Source organism: Mus caroli, unplaced genomic scaffold (genome assembly GCF_978045245.1).
Source record: "Mus caroli unplaced genomic scaffold, Mus_caroli_1 scaffold_5, whole genome shotgun sequence".
Lineage (NCBI taxonomy): Eukaryota > Metazoa > Chordata > Mammalia > Rodentia > Muridae > Mus > Mus caroli.
This window is the reverse complement of record NW_028227260.1, coordinates 85423719-85450455: the sequence shown is the minus strand read 5'-3', so window position 1 is coordinate 85450455 and position 26737 is coordinate 85423719. Positions and strand designations below refer to the sequence as shown.

The following is a 26737-nucleotide window of genomic DNA, read 5'->3' as shown; positions in this document are numbered from 1 at the left end:
CAGATTTTTTTATGTTATTGAAATACAGATGTGTTAATAAATTAGCATTGAAGGCATAGAAATAACAGAAAACTATTGCATTTCTGCTCTATTACTGATTCTTATAGCTGCTTTGATCTATATTGAGAATTCTCAGATTTTTCGCACACTATCCTATGCTATTTATTGGTCTAATGCCAACAGTTGCATTTTGATATGTTATTTCTTTTTTGCTTCTTCTTCTTCTTGTAACTGTAAGCCGCCCGCTGCTTACATGAACCGGGTACTCCTGAAAGGCAGGCTGGGGCTGAAAGAAACTAGATGGCGAGAAAAGAATGAGGCCACATATGGATATCAGATGACAACCTTGCATATTAGTTCTCACATGAATTTTCTTTGATACTTTGTATTTCTTCTTTTTATTTGCTATGAAATGCAGACTAAAGGGCCACGAGTATAGTTATATCTTTTTCCACTTTTTTTTTATTCCTCTATGGGAGCATTAGTATAATAATCATTCCTATGGAGTCTAGGTTTTAGACTTGCATGGGTAGGTTCTAGGGCTGTAAGCTCTTTAGGCAGGTAACTATCTTCCCAGCAAAATATCCATTTTCTTTTAATTCCATGATTTTTCTTTCAGTCTCAGTTCTATATAATAATCAACTGTATACAGATGAAAGGGCATAGGACCCTTAGTATATATGTATTCTGTTTACTACTTTCACTTTTTAGAATGGGATTTTTTTTATTTCATCTTGCAAATGTAATGAGAATTTTCTTCTACATTTTGATGATCACTTAGATTTATTTTAACACTAGCTAACACCTTTTACCCAAGGGAGATTTAGGCAATGTATTGCTAATATACCCCTTGATTTAGATTCATTCCCATTGAGGACAATTAACATTTTTGTGTGTGTTAACACAGCTGGGTGATCTCTGATTTCCACTCATACAGCTCATTTCCAACTTCTGAACAATTAATTCAACCAAGGAATAAAATTATCATCCTTCATATCCATATTTCGCTACTGAACATAGTGACCACTTTTTAGGAAACCATATGGAATTGTTGATGGAATTGAAAGGATATCTCTGTGATCTACACTACATTTCACTGTTTTTTTTTCTGTCCTTGTAAACTGTGGTCCAGATGAAACATTCTCTGTTGGGAAGACACTGAGAAGTTAAATATGTCTACAGACATTGTCTTTTAACATAATTTTTAAATAATTCTGACATTACCAAAACTGTATGAATCCTATAGTCTTGGCTGTAAATGAACCTGAAACCAACCTCATTATGTCTTCACTAGGTTGAAAAACTCAATTTCACTCATAGAAAAAAATATACTGGGTTAGGAAAAAAAGAATAAGGTTTGCAACCAGCTTATATGTCTTTCAATCAACTTCCATATTTGTAAGAGTACTCTTTCCAAGGTGGGTATGCTCTCTAACGAGGGACAATGTGTTTTGCCAGAGTTTATGAGGATCACTATCACCATAGCAGATCATATGAGTCTTCTTGTAATTTCAACCTATTGCTCTAGCAATGTATAGAACATATTGAAAGCAGAAGTCAAATCATCTGTTTCTTACATCTTGCTCCTAGTGTTCAAGGAGTACATTCCAGACAAATCAAACCTATCACAGCCAAACTCCCTGACATGAGACCCTTTCTACAAAATTGCACCGCAGCATTCTCTATTTTTCTCATCAACTTGATGGGCAAAGTATTTGAAAGATTGCAGTCACATTAGTAGAAAACAGTTCTTACTGTTTTAGACCTAGAACTTTTTAAAATTGTGCTGAAATGAATTATAATATCATTGAACAGTATACTCTATCTAATTTTTCATTGTTTTCAGAACTATACAAATCATAGCAGTATCTATGATGAATATGTATCATGACTTATAGATTTAGAAATTATCCTAAAGATTTAGTAATCCCAGGACAGAGGAAAATTATGAAATTACCCAGAGATACATCATTAAGAAGGAAGCAAATTCAATACTGATTGACCATAGACTCCAACATAATGATAGTGTTTCATTTTAATAAAAATATAATAGCACTATCTATAAAGGATCCATATTATTATGCACAAATTGCAGGTACCCAAAGACCAACAAAGAGCCAAATCCTATGCAAAACATGTAAGCATCATTATTAAGAGCTTCTGAGCAAGGTCTCTCAGACTCACCTTTGAAGTATGTCAGAGTGAGAGTCTGGAGTCTAGGGGTTCAGGGTTTTCATTGTGATTACAACAAAGTTGGGGAATTTCCATGTGGGTCAGCAAATTAATATTTTTTAATCTTTTATTTATTTACACTCCAGATTATATTCTCCCACCCCCATCAACCTTCTGACTCTCCCACTTCCCATACCTCCTCCCAACCACCTGTCTCCATGAGGATGGCCCCACCCAAACAGACCTCTAAACACTGAGGGTTAGGTGCATCTTCTCTGACTAAACCAGACTCAACAGTCCTCTTCTGTATACATGTTGGGGGCCTCATATCAGCTGGTGTATTCTGCCTGGTTGATGGTCCAGTTTTTGAGAGATCTCAGGGATCCAGGTTAGTTGAGACTGCTGGTGCTCCTACAGGGTTGCCTGTCTCCTCAGCTTCTTTCAGCCTTTCCCTAATTCAACCACAGAGGTCAGCAGCTTCTGTCCATTTGTTGAGTACAAATATCCACATTTGACTTTTTCAGCTGCCTTTTAAGTCTTTCTGAGTGCAGTCATGATAGGTACCTTACTGTGAGTTTTCCATAGTCTGAGTTCTATAGGCCCTTGGGACCTCCCCTGGAGCTAGAACCCATTTTGAGCCTGTCATTGGAACTTATTTTCCTCAGGCTCCAATCCATTTAAACCCCTGCAGTTCTTTCAGACAAGAATAATTACGGATCAGAGTTTTCACTACGGGATGGCAACCCTCTCCCATACTTGATGCCCTGTCGTCCTGCTGGACGTAGGCTCTACAAGTTCTCTTTCCCTACTGTTGAGCATCTCATTTAAGGCCTCTCCCTTTGGGTCCTGAGAGTCTCTTGCCTTCCAGGTCTCTGGTGCATTCTTTGGGTCCCTCCAATCTCCTACCTCCCAAGGTTGCGTATTTCCATTCTTTCTGATGGCCTTCAGGGCTCCAAACCTTTTCTACCACCCAATACCAGATCATGTTCCCCTCTTCCTCTGGCCCCATCCACTTTCCTTCCTAGGTTTCTCCCTACCACTCCCCTTGTGATTGCTTTCTTCTTACTTGGCATCCTCACTTGGGTTCTTGAGCTTGGTGATCTTTTTGAGTTCTGTGGACCTTATCTTGGGTATTCTGTACATTTAATTTTTGTTTTATGGTTAACATCCACTTATTAGTGAGTACATGCCATGATGTCCTTTTGAGCTACCTCAATCATGATAATATTTTCTAGTTCCATCTATTTGTCAGCAAAACTCAGGATGTCCTTGTTCTTAATAGCTAAGTAGTATTCCATTGTGTAAATGAACAACATTTTCTGTATCCATTCTTCTGTTTGGGGACATTTGGTTTGTTTCCAGCTTCTGGCTATCATACATAAGGATTCTATGAACATAGTGAAACACATGCCCCTGTGGCATGGTGGGGCATCTTTTGGGTATATTCTCAAGAGTGGTATTGCTGGGTTTTCAGGTAGATCTATTTCCATTTTCCTTAGCATTGTTTACTGACTGCCACTCATTACTCTTGGCTGTTATTTTATTTTATATCCATATATAAAATATGCATATATGTATATATGAGAGAGAGAGAGACTATGGACTACTGCACATGCTAGGTAAACATTCCTCCACCTGTCTCTATAATTCATCTCTCTCTCTCTGTCCTGCGCTTTTGTTTCTCGCCCACGAAAAACATGCACAGAACACAAGACCTTTCCGTGGTTACACTTTATTCATAATCGTGAAGTAGAACAAAGAAGGCTCAGAAACGTGTGAGGCTTAAATACCCCGTGAAGTGATGTGTCTTAACTACGGCTGGTAGCATCACCCATGGTCTCATACACCCCAGGGATTGGTTAATGCCCCAGGGGATGGACTTGTGTCTTGGGAAGTGGACTGGTGACTTTGGTGGGTCTTTGCTCCTGCACATGCGCACAATGGAGCTTTAGCGCCATCTAGTGATGGCAAATGTTATCACAGCTTCCCACATTTCCCCCTTTTAGTTATAATAAAACAAGGCTGGTCTAGGCCTATGCAGTTACGTCCATCTACTGTGGCTCCTTGTCTTAGGTCGTTTCTCTAATATCACAGCCTTACCCGTCGTTGGAAAACCCTATCGCCACCAGGCCCCGTGCCTTAGGTTGGTCTGTGCATGAGGAAAGTTGCCCGTCTTTGGATACCGCAGTACTGCCTGACAGTAACTGCTAAATGACCTAGGGTGAACTCTACAAAAGAGGCCAGCCAAAAAATGAATTAGTGGGGAAATCATGTTCATCTCATCGCGTGCAATGAGGAAACCTCAGCGATGTATAAGGGCTGATCAATGATCATTGAGTCTCTCTCATTCCAGTGCAATGGATCCGCAGATCCGTGGAATGTAAAAGCAGAGAGCTCAGATGCCAATCAAGTCCTGAGCATGGATAGCCAAATATCAGGAGAGGTGCCTTGCTCTATGGCAGCAAGTGCTTGAGCAATTACTACCTTGTCACGTCTCTGTTGAGATCTGAGTCTGCAAACCAGCCATAGTAAAAACACTAATCCACAACACAGGGTTGCGCCAAACAGGCCCACTCCCACCCACTCTTTAAAATGTGAGAATGCAGAAGAAATCCAGGTAGAAAGTCCTTTGATTCCATCAACCAATAATGGGTCCACGCGCGTAGAATTAATCATCATCACTGCTACACGTAGCGCCTCAAGCTTTTCATCAAATCCTTCAGACCAGTTTCCTGTAAGAAACAAAGACAATTCTTTAGATAGATTAGCTGCATGTGTCCAATTTTCATATTGGACACTAGTAATACATAAGGCTCCTGATTTCTTATCACAGCCAAGCTGGGCCATCTGGAGCAGAATTTCCAGCCTTTCCTCCACCAGATCAATGCGCTGGTTCACTATCATTAGCCCACCTTTTAATTGGGCACTGAACACTGAATGTTGATCAATCGCCTCTGCCACAGAGGAGGACAACTGCTCGATAGTTGTGCTTGACTGGACTGATGTTGTCATAGCAATTTCAGCAGCCGTAGCTGCCACCGCACTGGCAGCCATTGCCACCACAACGGCTGCAGTGATACCAAAGTCTCGCTTTTGCCTGAGCAAAGATATGGTGGAAGGGGTCTCTACGGGGACAGGAATCCATGGTGGAATCTTGGCAAGCATTGCATGGCTGGTCCACTTAAGGTTCCAGCATTGTGACATCCAGCAGGTTTCATTAGTACAGGATTCAAAGGAACCGTTAGAAAGAATAAACAAGAAAGGGGTGTACACACAAACTGGAGTAGGTGAATAACTAATCTGATTTATCAGGTTCTTATTAAGTCCAGTGATTTCAGTAGTAGAATTTTGATAAATGGTTCTATCAGGTAACAGAACTTGATGAAACTGAGCAAATTTTGAAATACCAGTAAAAATCACTTTTCCAGCAGCTCCTCCTTGGAGGAAAACCAAGGGATTAAGATCTGTACAGCTACCATTAATCCCACAAAGTACCCACTTATGAAAAGGATGCATTTTAAAGTCCTGTATGAAAAGTCCCTTTTTCATAGCAAATTTCTTCTCTGGGTCATCCATCATGTTGGGAGAAAAGGAAAAGGTTTTACTCTTATCTGCCCAATGAGTGACGGAGGATTGACAATCAGACCAAGGCAGGATCAGCCCTTCATCTTCCAAGCTACAATGAGGAGCCATTTTTGGTTGATTGGGACGTTCTTTGTCTGAAAAGTTAGGTGGTAGAAATGTACCATTAACCCAAATTGCCTCCTGCCAGAAGATCTGATTTGTAAGGGTTATAACTCTGTTAGAAGAGTTTTGGGTTGTTTTCACCCAACCTCCTTGGTGCTTAATAAACATTCCCAAAGCTCGTTTGGTGAGTCCGATACAGTCTCCCAATTCATTAATTTGGAAACAGAGAACCTCGTTCCCTTATAGAGCGTTTTTCTCCCAGTGGTGCCCAGATAGGGTCATATGGTATGTATGGCAGGCCTAAAGTTTTATTGGTCGTAAAAAACTTGGGAAAAACAGCTGTATCATGATGGACAGGCATGGGCTTAGTGAAGGCAGACAGAATTGCCCATCTATATTCTCCAAATATACTAGGAACCCAAATCCACAGAGGCAGCAGGAGGGCTAGAGGTAGTTTCCAAGGGATCCATCCGGGAGTCATCTTCAGGTGTCAGAATTCTTCGTGTCAGTCGTTCCGGCAGCCAGAATGGGTTGTCTTCTTCCTGTGGGAAAACACAAACAGCTCCCCTGGATCTTATTAATATAGGATCTGGGCCTTTCCAGAGACCAGTCAAAACATCTTTCCATTTTACCATCTCTTTTGGCCTGTCAGGCTCTGAACAGTGACGTTCAGCCGCAGTATGGCCTTGAGCATCGAGATTTAAAAATTTAAGAGTGAAGAGTGCCATAGAAACAGCTAATCTTGGTACTGGGGGTAGAACTTCCTTGACTCCCCCCTTTTGTTTAATAAAGTAGGACTTGAGAGTGCGGTGAGCACGTTCTACAATGTCTTGCCCTTGAGGATTATATGGAAGACCAGTCAGATGAGTCACTTCTATCTGGCAACAGAACTGTTGAAATTTTTGAGAGGTATAAGCTGGTCCATTGTCTGTTTTAAGGAGTTTGGGTTTTCCCCAAGCACTCCATGCCTCGAGGCAATATTGTATAACATGAGAGGCTTTTTCACCTGTTACAGGTGTAGCAAACATTACACCAGAGCAGGTGTCAATAGAAACATGTAAATATTGATTTCTCCCAAAGGAGGAAACATGTGTGACATCCATTTGTCAGACCTGTAATGGCCTGACGCCACGAGGGTTTATTCCCACATGAGGGACAGGTAAAAATTCACAGCAATTCTGACATTGAGTAACAATTTCTCTAGCTTCTTTTCTAGTTAATGTAAAGCGGCGACGTAGAGTCTCAGCTGTCACATGAAAGTGCTTATGAAATTCTTTTGCAGCTTTTGCCTAGGAAGACAGAGCAACCGCCATAACCTTAGTGGCTTTGTCTGCCAAATCATTTCCCAGAGACATAGGGCCAGGGAGGCCCGAATGTGCCCTAACATGAGTAATATAAACAGGGAATCTTCTATTTAATAAAACATATTGTATTTGTCGAAAAATATTGGCAACTTTGCTGGAGGGTTTTATTACCCCAGCTGTCTCAAGAATGTTGACTGCATTAACTACTTAGGAGGAATCTTATATGATGTTAAGCGGTCCTGGGAATGCCTTAAGAACCTCCAGTACCACTAAACATTCCACAACTTGAGGCGAGGTCTCATTATATTGCTTAGTTACTATCTCATTATTAACCACATAAGCTCCTATACCAGTTTTTTATCCATCAGTGTACACCACAATCCCATCTGTGAGTGGGTCCTTAGCTGTTACTTGTGGAAACACTATAGCCTGATTCAGGGCAAACTGTAAAATTGGATGTTTTGGATAATGGTTGTCAATCTGTCCTGAAAAGGAGGTGACTAAAACTGCCCAATCATCAGATGTAGCTGCCAAGGTCTGAACCTGTGCATCAGTATAAGGTACAATTAGGATTTTAGGATCTTGTCCAAAATAAGTAATATCTGCTTTTATTCCTTGAAGCACAAGTTGTGCAACTGCATTAGGATACCAATCTATTATTTTAGCAGGAGATGTATTTGGATGAATCCATAATAAAGGTCCATTTTGCCACAAGACTGCGGTTGGCAACTGGGCTGTCTTAAAGACACACAAATTAAAAGGTTGTGACTCATCAATGCGTTGTAATTGAGCCTTTTGTAAAGTTTTTTCTACTGTCTGCAAGGCCTGATTGGCTGCAGGAGTAAGGGCCCTAGGGGAGGAGATATGAGGGTCCCCTTCTAAAAGATCAAATAAAGGTTTTAACTCAGCAGAGGAAATCTTCAAAAATGGTCTCAGCCAATTTATATCTCCCAATATTTTTTGGAAATCATTTAAGGTGTGTAAATGATCCCTGCGAATCTCTAATTTTTGAGGAACAATATTGTTAGGATAAATGAGTGAGCCTAGGAAGGCTCCTATTTGAGCAACTTGCACCTTTTCAGTAGCCACCTGTAGTCCCCATTGCCCTAACGTTTTTATTAATATATGGTATGCTTCTTTAATAACTGTAAATTTTTATGGCAAATTAGTATGTCATCCATATAATTTATTATAAGTATCGATGGAAAATGATTTCTAACTGACTTAAGTGCCAATTGCACATACAGTTGACACATAGTGGGGCTATTTGCCATCCCCTGAGGTAGGACCTTCCATTGGTATCTATGATCAGGTTCTAAATGATTAATGGCTGGGATGGTAAATGCAAATCTTTGTCTATCTTGAGGACATAAAGGTATAGAGAAAAAACAATCTTTAATATCTATAATTATAATTTCCCAATTTTTAGGTAGGGCGGAGAGCAATGGAAGCCCTCGCTGAACTGATCCAAACAGGCGCATCTGTGCATTAATTGCTCTAAGATCATGTAATAAACGCCATTTGCCAGATTTTTTCTTAATTAAGAAAATAGGTGTATTCCAGGGTGAGGTAGAGGGCTCTAAATGACCTAAGCATAGCTGTTTGGAGAACAGTTTTGTGGCTGCTTCTAATTTTTCAGAGGATAGATGCCATTGAGGAACCCATACAACTTCCTCTGTAAGCCATGGTATGGGCATGGAACCCTCAACAGCTGATCCTAGAAAAAACCCAAGCCTTGTCTTCCCTCATTGCCCTCTTGAGGGATAGGTTCAAGTCTACCCTGCTCTCTTTTTCCTAATCCCTTTCCCTCTTTATAGCCCATTTTCTTCATCATTTGAACAGCTTGTGTTGAGTATTCATTAGTCAAGGTTATTCCCATTGCCTGTAAGATGTCTCTCCCCCAAAGATTAACTGGGAGTGTTAAGACATATGGAGTAAATCTTTCCGTTTGACCTTTAGGTGCCTGTCAGCTCAAGGCATGAGAGCTGATAGTGGGGCAGGACTGGTAGCCTAACCCTTGTAAAGAATGTGATGACTGAGTAACGGGCCAAGCTTTTGGCCACCAGTGGGAAGAGATGATACTTTTATCTGCTCCTGTATCTAGAATCCCTTTAAATTGTTTCCCTTCTATAACTAACTCTAAGGATGGTCTGGAATCAAGAGGCATTATTAAGTAAGCAGAATCATTACCAGTAGAGACAATCTCTCTAGCAGCTTGAAGGACACCAGAGGAGGGGGAGTAGTCATGTAGGCTTGGCAAGATTATTAGCTGAGCTATTTTTTTCTCCTTGTGATATAGAAAAAAACACCTTGAGGGCAGGAACAAAGAACTTGAAGTTCCCCGTCATAGTCTTGATTTACAGCTCCAGGGTGAACAATGAGACCTTGTAAAGCCAAGGAGGCCTGGCCCAGTATTAGGCCAACACTCCCGGATGGCAGAGGCCCTTTGTAGTCAGTGGGAATGGGCTGCATCCCCATTGGGGGTGTCAGCATGAATCGAATTGTGGAACGGAGATCCACTCCTGCTGAGACTTCTGCAGCTCTGTGGACTGTAGTGTCTTTCTGTTGTGAGCTGGGATCCCATATTTTATGGGGCCCTGAGACCTGGGGCTCAGAAACTCGTTTTTTGAATTGTCTTCACTTCTTTCTGCCTGAGGAGGTCTAGACTGAATAAGTCTGCCTTTGATGTCTCTAAGTGAGCGACACTCACTGGCTTGATGATAACCTTTCCCACACCTAGTACACGGTCTTAGCACTTTCTTTTTTACGGGGGCCTGGCAGCCCCTTCTTATATGCCCTGGTTTGCCACAGTTATAGCAGACCTTGTGATTACTTGTATCTGAATGCCTTTGGCTCTGCAGGATGGTAGCTGCTAGCCCTGCATTAATTAAGGTGCCTCCAAGCTCACGACATACCCTTAACCAGTCCTGCAGTCCTTTACTCTTTCTGGGTGTAATCGCTGCTCTGCATTCCTGTGTGGCTTGCTCATAAATCAACTGTTCCACTAAAGGCATTGCCTGTTCAGGGTCTCCAAAGATTCTGCCTGCTGCCTCTGTCATTCTAGCTACAAAGTCTGAGAATGACTCCTGAGGATTTTGTATGATTTTTGTCAAGTATCCTCCAGCCTCTCCCTTTCTGGAAAGTGCTTTCCATGCCTTAATGGCAGCAGCGGAGATTTGATTGTATTTTTCCCAATCATAATTCATCTGATTATTAACGTACTGCCCTTGTCCTGTTAACAATTCAAATGTCCAATTTCTCTGATCGCCTTCAGCAGTGGCATTAACTTTTGCCTGCGCCTGAGAAGCATCATACCACAGCGCCTTCTATTTCATGTACTGCCCCATATTAGGGAGTGCAACCTTCACTGTTGTCTGCCAGTCTCCTGGAGTCATGGCCAAGGTCATAAATCTTTCAACTTGAGATATGGTAAAATTGGCACTAACTCCGTAATTACGTACAGACTCAGCAAGTTCTTTTATCTGAATATACTCCACAGGTGCATGTACGCGCCCTCCATCAGCAACTTCAAAGACAGGAAATGCCTGATATAGTTTTTTCTTTTCCTCCCTAGAGAGGAAAGAATCAGAAAAATTCTCCACATAAGGTGGAGGAGCATTGAGACCAGAAGGCCTAGAGGTGGCCTGCTCTGTGTTCCCAGTAACTTTTAATTTTTTCTCTGATTTCTTCACTCGCCTTTCATCTGGATGGTATCTTTCTTTTTTATAGTGAGCTGCCTCATATTCTAACTCCTCTTCCTCAGAGGAGCTAAGCTCATCTGTTTTTAAACTATCAAGCTTCAAAGCCTCTAGTTCCTTTACCGGATAAAGGCTTTTCCTTTCCTGAACTTTCTCCTTATCTTTTTTCTCTCTCTGGGAATTTATTCCCAAATCTTTCACTTCCTCGGATCCAAGGTCTTTGGAAGGGCTTTGCTTTTCACGTGCACGTTTCCTTTGTTGAGCTCTTACCTATGGTCCCGCTCCATTTCTGGCATACTGTCTTGTAATTCTTCTAATATCCCTTGTCCTGTTATTATATCTGGACGACACCTCTCATCCTCCACGCACGATTTCACCAGTTTCCATAATGCCATGGTCCCTATCTTTAATTTCCCATTCTGTTGTTTCTTAACTAAGTCTCCCCTTAATTTCTCCCAAGACGTAGGGGTTAATGACCCTGAGCACGCATACCAAGGTGCTATACGGTCAATCTCTCTGATGAATGTCTGTAAGGTTCTTGTAGAGATTTTTATTTCACACTGCTTTAAGACAGACTGCAGCGCTGTGATCACAGAATGTGAAGTTCCCATACTGCTCCTTTATATACAGGAGAGGCTTAAGTACAGGACAAGCACCGCGGCTCATATACGTCCGTCTGACCATGCCTAGCAGCAGTCAAAATTCAGCACCACCTCTGGTGAGCATAGGATAAGACCGGGAGGTATAGGGTTAACACAGCCAGGACAAGAACAAAAGCTTTCACTGCCGCCTTAAGGGGAGGGATTAGAGGGATTAAAGCCAAGCATGTCTCTTGGAGCTTACCTTCTACCATGGTTCTGGTCTTCCCCGCTTGATGGGGGGGGGGGGGGTTCCCCGTGCGATGGTTAGGCGTTTTTCCCTGGTTTCGGCACCAATATGTCCTGCACTTTTGTTTCTCGCCCACGAAAAACATGCACAGAACACAAGACCTTTCCATGGTTACACTTTATTCATAATCGTGAGGTAGAACAAAGAAGGCTAAGAAATGTGTGAGGCTTAAATACCCCCTGAAGTGACGTGTCTTAACTACGGCTGGTAGCATCACCCAAGGTCTCATACACCCCAGGGATTGGTTAATGCCCCAGGGGATGGACTTGTGTCTTGGGAAGTGGATTGGTGACTTTGGCGGGCCTTTGCTCCTGCACATGCGCACAATGGAGCTTTAGCGCCATCTAGTGACGGCAAATGTTATTACGGCTTCCCACATCTCTCTCTCTCTCTCTCTCTCTCTCTCTCTCTCTGTAAATAGTGAATATAATTCATGTGCAATGCAACAAATGAAAGCAGGGCAGTGTTTAATAGGGAGTTTTAAGGAAGAATTGTTTTCATATTATTTAAGACATGCAGTTTAGATTTAATTTTCTGCTTTCTAGGTATGGTTTAAAATATATATCCCCTAGTAATACATCACCTGCTCATGCTATAATTACATTCTTCTTTCATATTAGGGACTAATATATATAACTTAATATTTAAGATATGATTTTCAAAATAAATAATGTAGTCATGAGAATATTTACTGTTAGCAGATAAAAATTATAATATCCCCAAAATAAACTACTTTAGTGATGAAAATATTAACATTCCAAATTCATTTTTTAGCTATAAGCTTATTTATCTTCTATTAAAAGATAAATATTACATATTTTTATGTTGAGTCTAATAAATGCCATTAAAATGTACCATTTCTTTAAAAATAATGTTTTATTTAATGCTATTAAACCTATTTTCCTTTTGGAATGTATTTTCTCTGTTTTGGAATATATAGTCATATTTCAAATATATTTCATTCCAATTCCTAGTGATTTGACACAATGAATTCATTCCTCCCAAGTTTCTTATTCTTTAAGAATTTTAAGGGGGCTGGAGAGATGGCTCAGTGGTTAAGAGCACTGACTGTTCTTCCAAAGGTCCTGAGTTCAATTCCCAGCAACCACATGTAATAACCACAACCATCTGTAATGGGATCTGATGTCCTCTTCTGGTGTGTCTGAAGACAGTGACAATATACTCACATATATAAAAAAAAGAATTTTATACAAAATTATTATTACCATATTCACACCCCTCTCCTCTCTCTCATTCCTCCTCCTCCCGCAACTTTCTGCCCAGTGATTTTTTCTTACCTATTTAGTCTAAAGGTATTTTTATGTGTGTGTTAAACTGTTACACAAAAGAGAACTACATGAGAATATGAGCAATAATCAGTTATTTTGTAGCAAAACTAAATCATTAAAAATTTATTTTGAAAGCATTTATATTTTATATATTTTAGGTCATACTGGAGAACATATTAAAATAATAGTAGTTTTAAAAGTATTGTCTTCTTTTCTTTTGCACCTTCTTTCATTTAAAAAGAAAAATAGAGCAAAATGTCTTCATTTCCAGGGAGCCATTCCTAGGATTTTTTTTCACCCTCACATTGCTTTTATAACTACCCTAATATATGCTATTTCTGTTCATCTCTTTGATTCTTATAATTGCTGAGTGGATTAGCTAAATGTAAGTAATAGCATTTGAGAATAACAGGCATTGCTTTGAGATCAAAAGACATACCTGATTATGGTTTGGGAGTTTCTAAATCCATTCAGCAGGTCAAGTGTGTCAAAGTGTCCCTGCAAAGTCACAGGCTGGCATCCTATTGGGGTCTACCTAATAAGATGTTTAGAAATAGAAACCAGCTTATGCAATGACTGGTTCAAAGCTTGGACTGACATCAAGTCTTTTACTGCCTGAGATAATCAAGCAATCCATGTAATCACTCTTTGATTGGCTGTCTGTCAGGTTAGGCTAAGAAACAACCCACCTTAGATCTTTTGCCATCATCTTCTAGGCTATTTTTTGTCATGCAGCCCATTTAATCTTAAGAATGAAATGCAAAATTAGGTTTAGGAGCATAAATTTGAGGCCAGTGGTATGATTCACAATTCTACTGCATTACATCCTTTCCAATTACATTAACATTCTACAAATGTCTACTGATTAGTATGTTGGTTTTGCCTTTCATCAGAGAAAGGACCACATTTAAACAATGACTGATCACACAATTACTTCCTACTATGATTGGAAGGCTTCTGTAGCCACCTGTCACAATGCTGACATTGTGTCATTAGTTAGAGATCCAGTTGTCTGGAGGAACTCTTTTTATGTTACAGTCTTTCCTATAATACAGCAAAAGAAGACTCTTATAAATTTGAGCACTGTTATCTGAATCAATATGGAAAGCAATTTGTTTGTTGTTTGGATTGAAATAAAAAGAAGCATTTTAATTGGAGTTTAGAGCAAGGTCTCAGTCATCAATCTTAGAATGTTTCAATGGACATAGATTGAAGGTTGTTTTATATAATGTTCCACCCTATTTATATACTTAAAAATATGTTTAGGAAGAGTTATTCTTCAAATTTAGCATCTATAATAGGTTGTTACATTTTGGTGTCTATTTCTATTATACTTCCCTTTTTGGCAGCTTAAATTTTCAGTTTTCTCCATTAAATAAATTACGTCTTACACCATTCATTTAGTCATGAACAAAGCTTCTAGTATTGTTCTAGAAACTGATATTCAGCAAAGACCCTTATTAGAGCTAGTATCCAGTGTAAATATGCAAAATTAATGGAAACTACAATGTGGAATATCAACACAAATTAAAAATAATAGAAACTATGAGAACAGGAAATAAAAGAAAACTAATATGTTAACTAGATCAATTTAAGTATTCCATACCACAAACAAATATCCAAATAACATACTATATATATATACATAGTTTTGTTATTAGAAAAGGAAAAGAAGGTCAGATATTGTAATGAGGTTTAAATATGATTTACAAATAATATATGATTTATGTTTATTAAAATTAAATTTGAAGCCATACCTTTCTATAATGAAGTCTGAATAATTTAAAGGGAGTAAAATAATAATATTTTCAAAAATTTATAGGGAACATTAGAGTAATATTTACCAGATTCTAGAAAATATCAAGAGTAGGAAGAGGTATTCATATAGGACTTCAATTCCTTTTCCCATTTTCCAGAATAGTATTAGTGTGCTCTACATTCACTTGTAAAATAATAATAGCATATCAAATGTTTTTCATATATATGTGTGTATGTGTATGCATATGTTTGTTTAAATAAGTATAATATTTAACAAGAACATTTTGAAATAGGAGGGCAACCTCTGGGGAGCAGATTTCATACCTATGCCTTTATGTGATGGATGACTTAAGAATTTTAAATAAGTTTTTGGATTCATTCTTTACCTTGAGAAAGATTCCTTTAAGGTCATTAGATCCTTGGAAGTAGAATTTGCAGTCTCTTTAGAATGCTATTAATATTTGAAAAATATTAAATTACCCTAACAATATTTATAGTATCATGAGTAATTTTAGCTATGATAAGTTTAGTTAATATATTTCTACTCTAATAGTAGTATATATTCAACTGTAATATTTCCATAATCCAAATTATGAAGAAAAGTAGAGGGGAAATAATTTTACAAAGTGGGGTAAATATTATATTCAAAATAAATCCTTAAACAGATGGTTATCTAAATTTTTCTTTTCGAAAGGAGCCGATTCTGAACAGATTGCTTATGTGTCTCGCCAGTGGAAGTGGATTATCTGTCTTGAATTGGATTGTGATGACGGTGACCCTATTCTAAGTAAACCAAATCTCTTGAACTATAATGAGATCAGGAGGAACATTCAGCCTGAGAACAGAACAACAGATTGCAACAACTGAGATGATTTTGCTAATGTTTTCTTCCAGCTTCTCCCTTTGATGTGGATGATACTGTGACTTTTTTGTGCAGACACCTCTGTTCAGTGTACCAAGTGTTTTTTTTTTTTTTCCTTTTATTTATATAAGCAAAGCTGAATGAGTGCTCGAAAGCTACGCAATTTGTCTTACAAAAAGGTGACTGTGGAAGAGTGTAGATTCTTCACGGACTGTGTGACAGAAATTGTAGAGAATGCATTAAGTACAAATATTTAAATAATTCACTCTCATTTATTCTTCTATTTAGGCTGTGAGGAAACAAAAGTTGCTTGAACAGAGTATCCAGTCTGCCCAGGAAATTGAAAAATCCTTGCACTTAATTCAGGAGTCGCTTGAATTCATTGACAAGCAGTTGGCAGCTTATATCACTGACAAGGTGGATGCAGCTCAAATGCCTCAGGAAGCCCAGGCAAGTCATCCAAACTGGGAATGGGCATTTGTTTTTGTTATATTTTTTAATATTTCAACTTCAGTGGGGTTCTGTTGGTTTTCCTATTTAAGTATTATGTAACTAATTGTGAAGAAGTTTCCGTTAATTTATTCATTGAACTATTTGGAAATTACTTCTTAAATAATTCTATATTGTAATTCTAAGATTTTTTTGTCTGAATTATGCAGTGCACCAATTTCAAATAGAGCCATGGAAACCCAAGAGAGCTAACATCTATTGTTCACAAAGGTTTCAATACTCAGTCTAGATAAAAATGAAAACATAGTAATTTTTATTACACAGAAATAATTTATTATCTTCTTAAATATTACTATCAATCATTTACAAGCAACTCATGCTTGATATGATTGATATTAGCTCTATAATATGTTTCTGTCTTTATATTGTGCTACAAGTAGCTAACAATACAGGTAGAAATAAATATTCACCCTGTTGCTATTGATCATAATAGATGTGTTCATGTGCATAAACTCATATACCCTCCTTCTTTGAATCCAAATTATGAAGTGTTTCTAATTACATTTTCTGAGAATAATAATGAAAGTAGAAATTAATCCTGTATAAGTTGGAGTTAAGTAAATAAATTCCATGCCCTAACATATTTCATATGATATTTTAAACAGCAAATTTCTGTTTTTAAGTTACATGTAAATGCATGTAAAATCACAAGCATATTACTATTTATTCTTTTTAACTAATGTTCTAGGGATGGCAAATATGTACTTTTAAAAGCCTACATACACATATAAAGCTAACAACTAAGTATAATTAAAATCTCCATAGAATGATGTGAGGGTATTAGAAAATGATGGATAAATCCCACTGTTCCTTTTCTATCTTATTTATACAGATTTGGAAATCATTTCACTTTAAAAATCAGATAGCTGTGTAAAATATAGGAATTGTATATCATGGCTACAAATGCCATTATGCTTCATTGAATCACAATTTGTTACTCAGTGTACTAGCACATATATTAGCATTTAGTAGTTCACCATATTTTCTACATTTAACAAATGAAGTACTTCTGAACTTGGGACAGATCATATGAATTTTGCATAATATGACAAATTCTAGAAGAATGTATTCCTGATGAAATGCACACTATTACAACAGATGAAGAACAAATTTAATGTAGAGCATTTTGGTGACAAAATCAGACTTTGCACAAGAACAATAAATACTATAATGGAAATGGGGATAATACCAAATAATCACTGCTCCACATACACTAAGAAAATAACCTTATGAAAATCTAATCATGTTCTGTAGTATTTACCATTCACGTGACTATCCAAACTTGACTCACACAGAAGCTATTATAGTTGGAGTTAGGCTGTGTTTGTGTGTGTGTGTGTGTGTGTGTGTGTGTGTGTGTGTGTGTGTGTAGCACAATGAAGACAGACTAATGTTTTTATTGGCTTAGGTAAAAAGTGAGTTTTTAAGAAAATATATTTTGCCTGTTTGAGAAGAGAGTGGTATGTGACTCTGTATTCTATTTAAAATAAACAAATAATACTTATTTCACACTGACTTCCCTATATTATAATATGAAAATATGGAACATTAAAGAATACATAACATCTGAGAACTGTTGAGCATTTATTTAGTTGAACCTGTTTTTTTTTTTTCCCACAGTAAAGAGTTTTCTGTAATAAAGTTATCAAGCAATAGAATTAGTTGAAGGGTTGCATTTCCAAACATTCCAGCTGAAGCTTCTGTTGAAGACAGAGTTGAAGAGTACAGAAGCTGTCTGAGAAATAAGGATTTAAATTGTATAGCAGTGTGTTCTTGTGGGACTATATAGTAGTAGGCCGGCCCACGGCCTACATGAACCGGGCATTCCTGGAAGGCAGGCTGGGGCTGAAAGAGAGAGATACTAGATGGTGAGAAAAGAATGAAGCCAAGACAAATTTTCTCTGATCAAGGCCCTCGAGTTTACTAAGAGACTGTGATTATAAAGGGGGAAGGCCCATCCCCACCCCTTCCAGTCCATCCTTGGTGCCCAGAGCCAGCCCAAAGATACCGTGCAGCATAGATTGTCTCAAAGGTGTCTCAGCAGGCAGCAGGATCTCAGAGAAGAGCAGGGCAGTTGACACATCAAAAGGAGCCAACCAAGTCAGAAAGCTGTACCACAAGTGGCCCCACTTCAGTGGCAACAAGGTCTGCACAAGCCCGCTTCAGGCTGGGGGAGGCTACAATTCCCCTCTGATTGTATAATAAAAATAGCTGGAGCGAGACATAAAATTTATTTATGCTCCATAGTCCTGCCTGGGAGTTATGGTGGCTGACAGCCATGCCTGGCTTGGGACTCAGATTTTCCCGAACCATTCTTATCTATCAAGGAGCATTCATGCAGCTTGTTTGTGTTTATTTTACACAAACATGGCTCCGTGGTGTATTATTAACAAAACCACTGCCTCTTGGCATGTACCTCTGTCTTAGACTGATATAGTTCCAAAATCTGGTTGCCCGTCATTGGCTGACCAGCCCTTAGAGCACATCTTATTCCCAAATCAGACCAAAGCCACAGTATATACTAAATATGCTTCTTCATATTGATGAATTTCTGCCACCTGCACTTGCTGGAGGCAAGGCTGAATGCTTTCTGAAATTAGGCTGTAAGGAGAGACTGACCTGCTTGAAAACCAAAGTTGATATAGTTGAAAAAAACAACAGGATAAATGCTTCTTTGGGGAAGTCCAGGTACTTTATTCAGTTGCAAATTAGCAACAATCAAGCTCAGACTCTGACCTAGTGATGTGAGGGAGGTGGCTTTAAGCATTAGCAGATAAGCTGAAAATTCTCTGAGAGTGGAGGCTGTGCTCCAAATTACCTTTTTCAGCTAAAAAGTATTGTTAGCCATCAAGGTTAGAATCATACTTACTAGAAGATTCAGGATCTGTGTCCACTTGATGAACCAGTCTTTCAGGCAGCCATGGCGCGCTGTCTTCTTTTTATGAAAAAACACAGACAGAACCTCTTCCCCAGATTCAAAAGGGGTCTGGACCATTCCATGTATTAGTTAATGGGTCCCACCATTTATCCATGGCATAAGAACTAGAAATAACTGGATGCCAGTGGCGATCTGCTGCAGAATGACCTTTAACATCAGTTTGCAAAAAAATTTAAAACAAAGAAGACAAAAGCAAGATGTGCTTTTGGTGACCTGGGGGGGGGGGTGGTATAACTGCCCCTGTTTTGTTTTTAAAAGTCAATTTTTCAGAGTGCGATGAGCACATTCAACAATTTCTTGTCCCATGGGGTTATAAGGAATTCCAGTTGCATGTTTGATACCAAATTCCTTAAAAAATGAAGTAAAATTGTTGCCAGTATAGGATGGCCCATTATCTGTCTTAATGAGTTTAGGCAATCCCATAGCATTAAAAGCTTTTAAACAATGATCAATTACATTTATAGAGGCCTCTCCCATATGTAGAGAAGCAAAAAGAAATCGCTTGAAGAGGTATTAATAGTTACATGTGCATAATTTATTTATTAATCAGAAATATGAGTATCCATTTGCAGCAATTGATTAAGTATAAGTTCTCAAGAATTAACACCATTATGTGGAAACAGATAGAATCTGAGGGCACTAAGAACAAATTTTTTACAATTTGACATGCACATTCTCTAAAAATACCAAAATATTTTCTTAAGCCATTATTGTTTTGATTATATAAAGAATGAGATTATATGGCCAATTATTTTTTGTAAGGCCCATAATCTGCCTGAGATATAAATCTAGCATGGCAGTGCCTTAAGGTCTTGTCCAGGCAATCTAGGACAAATTCTTAAATGTCCAAAAACAGTCTTCTAAAAGGAACAGCATTTTTTCTTATGAGTTGTATATGCATAAACCATTTCAAATTTGAGAATTTATAGTATCTGAGGGATGAACAATTTTAAGCCATTATAAGCTCTGAGATATATATTGCTAAATATACAAATTAAAGCTTAATTATTCAACATTTTAAAACACTATCTACAGCACACAATTTAATTATCTGAGCTGAAGTAGGAGGAAACTCAAAAGAATAAGTGTGTGATCCAATTCACATATGCTTTTCTCCCATAGAAGGGCTGTTTTTAAACACAGTAAATGGGATGCATGCATGAATGAATTTATAGAAGATACAAAAGCACGCATAAAAACAATTTTTAACTTATCTTTAGGATAATGATTATCAATTTTATTTAAAATGATGTTAGGCAATAAGCCAAATATCAATATTCTACAATACCAACTTAATTACTGTTTGGAACAAGGAACAGACACTTTGTCAGGTTTTTAAGACATAAATTTTTGTTATAGTTTTTTCTAAAATATATGAATTTATCTTACAATTCTTTATTAGCACCACAGCAGCCCTAATAGGATGTTAAAACTTTACTTTGAGGTGAAGAAAGATGATTTTGCATTAATGTTTTCTCTTGCCAAAGAATTGCTGTGGGCACATTTAATAACCATAACTAAAATAAGCAGCTAATATTTAATTACCATTGATTATAATTGATAACAATTATAAAAGCTTCCTTTATTTTCTAGAAAGCCTTTCATTTTTTTACTAGTTAATTTGTGTCTCTCAAGATGACATTCAACAAAGGTTTAAATCACTTTAAGACCTTAAGGTGAGGTCTTAGCCAATTAACATCTCCTGGAAGCTTTTGAAAATAAAATTTTGAAGCAAGTCATATTTTCGTTCTTAGATTTTCTGTACCACAATTTTCTAGTATAACTAAAATCCTAAATATTAAAAAGATATTGCCTCTGAATCTTTTCTGGAACAGCAGCTTCTCCCCAGAACTTTAAAGCTCATTGTGTGAGAGCAAAGATTTGAAGTAAACTTCCCTTTAGAGGCATTAGCTAATAAAATACTTTCCACTTAGGAAACAATATACACTGAAAGATTCAAACTCTTAGCTTCTTGTATAGAAGCAGAGACAATAAAAATTTTTTCTTACATAATGTAAAGCTATATTAGTCATACCTATAGGCAGAAATTTTCCAGTGATCAGCAGTCCACTAGATGCAAACCCTTTACAATTATCAGGATGCAAAGGAAAAAACAAACTTTTCAATCTCTAATAATTTTATATGAAGTAGGCAAGCCAGATTGTAATGCCTTTATAAGTTCTACAGCCTGATTGACCTTTTATATACTTTGAATTTGAACTTTTTTTAGAACAACATCTGTATAGATCTGCAACAAAGTAGTATAGCTAAAAGATTCCCCAGAAGGCAGGGAGAGGCAAGTTTCAAGGACTTCCTTCAGCACCATTTGCAAAACAAAAGAAAGTCACACAAGCTTCTGTGAGGCTGCTCTGAGCTCTGTTCCTTTTGCCTTGAGGACAGATTTTAGAAATTCTAAGTTTCTTTTGCAATATTAGACTATAACTACAACTTTGGAAAAGCAAAACCCAAAACCCAATTTTAAAACAATTTATCATCTTTAAAATCAATATTAGAAACATCACTATCATGTTACAAAATTTGGCTACCAATTTATACCTATGAATGCATGACAGTGCAAATTTTAATGCTACATTAAAGAGACATGGTTTTAAATCTTATCTCTAAGTCTACTTTTTAGGATAAGAATCACACCAAATATTATCTCAACTAGAAATATCCTTAAGAGGCCTAGTTTTCTTGGCCTGCTTTATGCCACATGTTTGAAAGACTCCAACCCTGAGTTATCAATTTAAAGCAGTTAAATTGCTGCTACCAATGTTACACCTTTTAAATCATACCCAATAACTTATAAGCTAATATTCTATGATGAAGACATGTAGAGCATATTATACCTTTAAGACCAGTAAAAAAACAAATTAAGTGGCTACACAAATCTTATAAATTTAGACCAATCAAAGAATTTTACCTTTCTAGCTATAATTATATGATAAAAAGCACTTTGTCATTTGCTAAACACAATAATCACAATTGCAGAGAATTTTCTAGGAAAAAAAAAAACCAAGTATCAGCTTTTTTGCCTTAGAACTAAGAGGTTGCAGACTCCTTTTCTTTAAAAACAGTTTTTCAGCAGTGGCTCCCCTGTTGTGCTTGATTCTTGGCTAAAGTGTGGGCCACACTCAGGCTTTGCTGAATCAGCAGATAAAGTTTTAGCCATTTTTATTTTCCAACAAGAAACACAGAACATTCAGTCACTTAGACAACGAGACAAAAGTATACATGAATTGACACGTGGATGGATTAGTGCACCAAACATAGACAATACAAAGAGGGTAGAGAACTTCTCCTGTAGGACCAGAGAGAAGGCCAGATGTCTCGGGATTTCCCTGTGTCCCTTGGAGATTTCTGAAATCCATTTTCCTTTATTTTATTTTATTTTATTTTATTTTATTTTATTTTATTTATTATTTTAAGCCCTACTCCTCTTGCCTAATGCAGTTCTTGACTGCAGACAATGGCCTGTTTTGAAGCTTCTAGTCCCATATTTCGCTGCCAAACCCTAAGTGGAATCAGCGCTGGGTCAGCACTGTTCCAACTTAGCCTGTATCTTATCGCACCTCCAGCAACACTTTAAAAAATTAAGTTTAAAACCAGTTCTAGCATAAATACCTGTTGCTCACTGTGTCCCATACGATCTTCTTATTTTTCCCTTCTCGTGGAGCTCCACATAAGACAGTAGTCCCTCAGTGTTTCCCGTCGTTTCTTGGTCCCTGGTTCAGGCGCCAATCTGTAGTTCTAAGCTGCCCGCGGCCTACATGAACTGGGTATTCCTGGAAGGCAGGCTGGGGCTGAAAGAGAGAGAGGGACTAGACTGCGAGAAAAGAATGATGAGGCCAAGACAAATTTTCTCTGATCAAGGCTCTCGAGTTTACAAAGAGAATGTGCTTATAAAGGGGGAAGGCCCATCCCCCGACAGTCCATCCTTGGTGCCCAGAGCCAGCCTGAAATCACCAGTGCAGCATAGATTGTCTCAAAGGTGTCTCAGCAGGCAGCAGGATCTCAAAGAAGAGCAGGGCAGTTGACACATCAAAAGAAGCCAGCAGCAAAGTCAGAAAGCTGCACCGCAGGTGGCCCCACCTCAGTGGCTACAAGGTCTATACCAGCCTGCTTCAGGCTGGGGGAGGCTACATGGGACTCTTAACTGTGGGAGTGGGAGGTGTCTCTGACACTTTTTTTCTGCTTTTTTGGGACCCTTTGCCTCCTATTGGGTGGCCTGTTCCAGACATACTATGAGGTTAAGTGCCTAGTCTTATATCTTGTAATTCACTATTTAGTTGATATCCCTGTGAGGCCTGCTCTTTTGTGAAGGGAAACAAAGGAGCTATGGTTGGGGGTGTGCATAACTGGGAGGAGTAGATGAGGTGAAAATGCGGTCAGGATATAATATATGAGAGAAGAAAAATTAAATAAATTTAAATAGAGATAAATACAAACTAATTAAAGAAAAGAATTTAAGCAGTGTTTATGACACAGGAGTTAGATAAAAAGACTGTAAAATTATATTTTCTTAGTTTGTTTTTGTGGTGTGAATGGCTTTGAATTTTATAGTGTGCAGAAAAAACTGAAATACATTTCCTTAAATGTAGTTCATAGCTCAATACTAATTTAAAGATGGGTAGGCTTTGTGTTCCCTGTGAGAAATCACATTCTTGTTACAATCTAGCAGTGAGAAACAGAAAAAAAAAACATGTATAATATTTATGTGGTAGCTAATCATTTCTGAGAGATGCTGATCTAGGAGATCTGTGAGTATCTGTCTCCACCATGTGGTGCACTACTAGTTCTACTACTAAATAGGAGTTCTAAATACATCATTCTTTTTCTTCAGTTTGAATTGAGAGTCCTGAGTTTTTTTTTTAAATGTCTATATGAGAATACACATCATGTGACAATCTTCTGACAGTTATATTTTATTGCACATAAAAGCATATAAAAATGAATATATTTTTCCACATTTACATTCAGAAAGCACCCAACTTAAATTGTTATTTCTACTTATCAATTATCTAGCATTATTAGAAGAAAATAACATTTGCATACACATTATAGGGGAAAATATGTTTCCTAGTATTTAGTGATATATGATTATGGAAACAAACAGCCATTTAGATGATAAAATAGCAAAAGTTGTTCTATATATTTTGTTTTGAATAGTGCAACTGCAACCAATCACCATTTGAAATGTTTCAACTGCCTAGTGCCATAGGCATCTTAAATTGAGTCAAATAAAATATAAAACTTAAATATTTCAGTGAATCAATTATACAACTAAAACTGTCAAATTAAATTCACTAAAAAAGCCACAGAACAGAAACATGATAATTGATTTCTTAAATAAAATAATTTATTTCGTTCCTTAGCATCTTAGGGTTTAGTGCTATGAAGAAATACCATGAACAAGGCAAGCCTTATGAGGGCAACATTTAATTGGGACTAGCTTACAGTTTCAGAGGTTCAGTCCTTTGTCATCAAGGTAGGAGCATGGCAGCATCCAGGCAGGCATGGTACAGGAGGAGCTGAAAGTTCTACATCTTCTTCTGAAGGCTGCTTCCAGCTGTAAAACCTTCAAATTTTTTCTAAAGAATTTATAAATTTGTTACAAATATGGAAGACATTCTTATTCACATTTTGTCCTCCATCCCAAATGATTTTTCTTTAATGACCTGAACATAGCCTCAAAAAAGCCATGCAATGTTTATGTTATTTTAGACATTTTAAATAATAAACTTATGTTATAATGAAAGTCTCTATTTGAATGCATTATTTTTGAAGGCACTCAGAGCTATGGTTTTCTTCTTAGGACTGCTTTCATTGTGTCACATAAGTTTGGGTGTGTTGTGGCTTCATTTTAAACTTTAAAAAGTCTTAATTTCTTTCTTAATTTCTTCCTTGACCAAGTTATTATTGAGTACAGTGTTATTCAGCTTCCACATGTAAGTTGGCTTTCTATTATTTATGTTGTTATTGAAGATCACTCTTAGTCTGTAATGATCTGCCCCACCTGGGAATCCATCCCATAAATAACCACCAAAACCAGACACTATTGTGGATGACAACAAGAGCTTGCTGACAAGAGCCTGATATAGCTGTCTCCTGAGAGACTCTGCCAGTACCTGACAAATAGAAAAGTGGATGCTCAAAGCCATCCATTGGATGGAGCACAGGGTCCCCAATGAAGGAGCTAGAGAAATTACCCAATGAGCTGAAGGTGTTTGCAGCCCCATAGGAGGAACAACAATATGAACTAACCAGTACCCCCCAGAGCTCCATGGGACTAAACCACCAAACAAAGAAAACACATGGTAGAATTTATGGTTCTAGCTGCATGTGTAGCAGAGGATGGCCTAGTCAGTCATCAATGGGAGGAGAAGCTCTTGCTCCTGTGAAGGTTTCATGCCCCAGTATAGGGGAATGCCAGGGACAGAAAGCAGGAATAGGTGGGTTGGTGAGCAGGGGAAGGGGAGAGGAGATAGGGGGGTTTCAGAGGTGAAACTAGGAAAAGTGATAACATTTGAAATGTAAATAAACTATCTAATAAAAAATAAAATAAAAAAGAAAGCATGAAAAAGAAAATAAATGAATGCATTATTTAAGTAATCCCATTAGGTTTAACTATATCATTCTTTAAAATGATATTTTTTAATGACATGGTCTAAGAAGATTATTTTTATAGAGTAGAACGTAAAATATAGTATAAATAAGGTACATATTTTACCTGAATTTAAAATATGTTCAATTAATTTGTAAATTTATTAGATAAACATATCATGTATCTTACAACCTTGCTGAGGTAGAATCAACTAAAAATGTTTAATCATTTCATTATAATTTATAAAATATATTATTTTATTATATACAATTACAGTTTGAGACTTTCTAGAGCAGAAACATCTTTATATTTAATGTACATTATTTAGCCACTGAGTTTGTTTTTTATACAAATATACTTAAACAATCTGTAAAATTTAAACTCTCATCTCTTTAGAAAAGTGCCAAATAAGAGAAAACTTAGCTTTAAGTCCTATGTACTGTTACATCTCACTTCATGCATTATAATGTCCATTTAATTTTTTTACTGCTGTGACATTTTAAAGAATATGAAGATTTATTTTTTTCAGTGGACTAATTATTTGATGTGCATACAAATAATTCAATCTCTCACTGGGCAGTGGTGGTGCTTGCCTTTAATCCCAGCACTTGGGAGGCAGAGACAGGTGGATTTCTGAGTTCGAGGTCAGCCTGTTCTACTGAGTGAGTTCCAGGACAGCCAGGGCTACACAGAGAAACCCTGTCTCAAATTAAAAAAAAAAAAAATCAAACTCTCTAAAATGAATTGGACTGTGTTAAAAATTCCCAATCTTCCTCTGCCATGGTAATTGGTCCTTCACATCCCTTGGTGGCAGATAGACATTACATTTTGGGTTGCATATTGATAAGTTTAAATTTTTTCTATCATTTATATAACATAGAAATTGTATAGCTTATTTGACAAATGTGAAATTAGTTATCAGAAGATATTTTGTATACCTGTTTTATTGTATTTTCCTTCAGTGGCTGCAATGTAAAGATTTGATCTTCTTGTGGTATCACAAAGTTCTCACATTTTCTATAAT

The 26737-nt window shown here is 37.5% G+C and overlaps 1 protein-coding gene across 3 annotated transcripts in view; it reads left to right on the top strand.

The window, feature by feature from the left end:
• The window catches only part of Dmd (dystrophin), a 2436643-nt gene that overhangs the window by 1009498 nt on the left and 1400408 nt on the right, over window positions 1–26737 (top strand). For all 3 annotated transcript variants that reach the window (XM_085838134.1, XM_085838135.1, XM_029473188.1), the window contains exon 30: window positions 15947–16108. In XM_085838134.1, the coding sequence (XP_085694260.1) occupies window positions 15947–16108 (162 nt within the window). The remainder of the gene's footprint in view (window positions 1–15946; window positions 16109–26737) is intronic.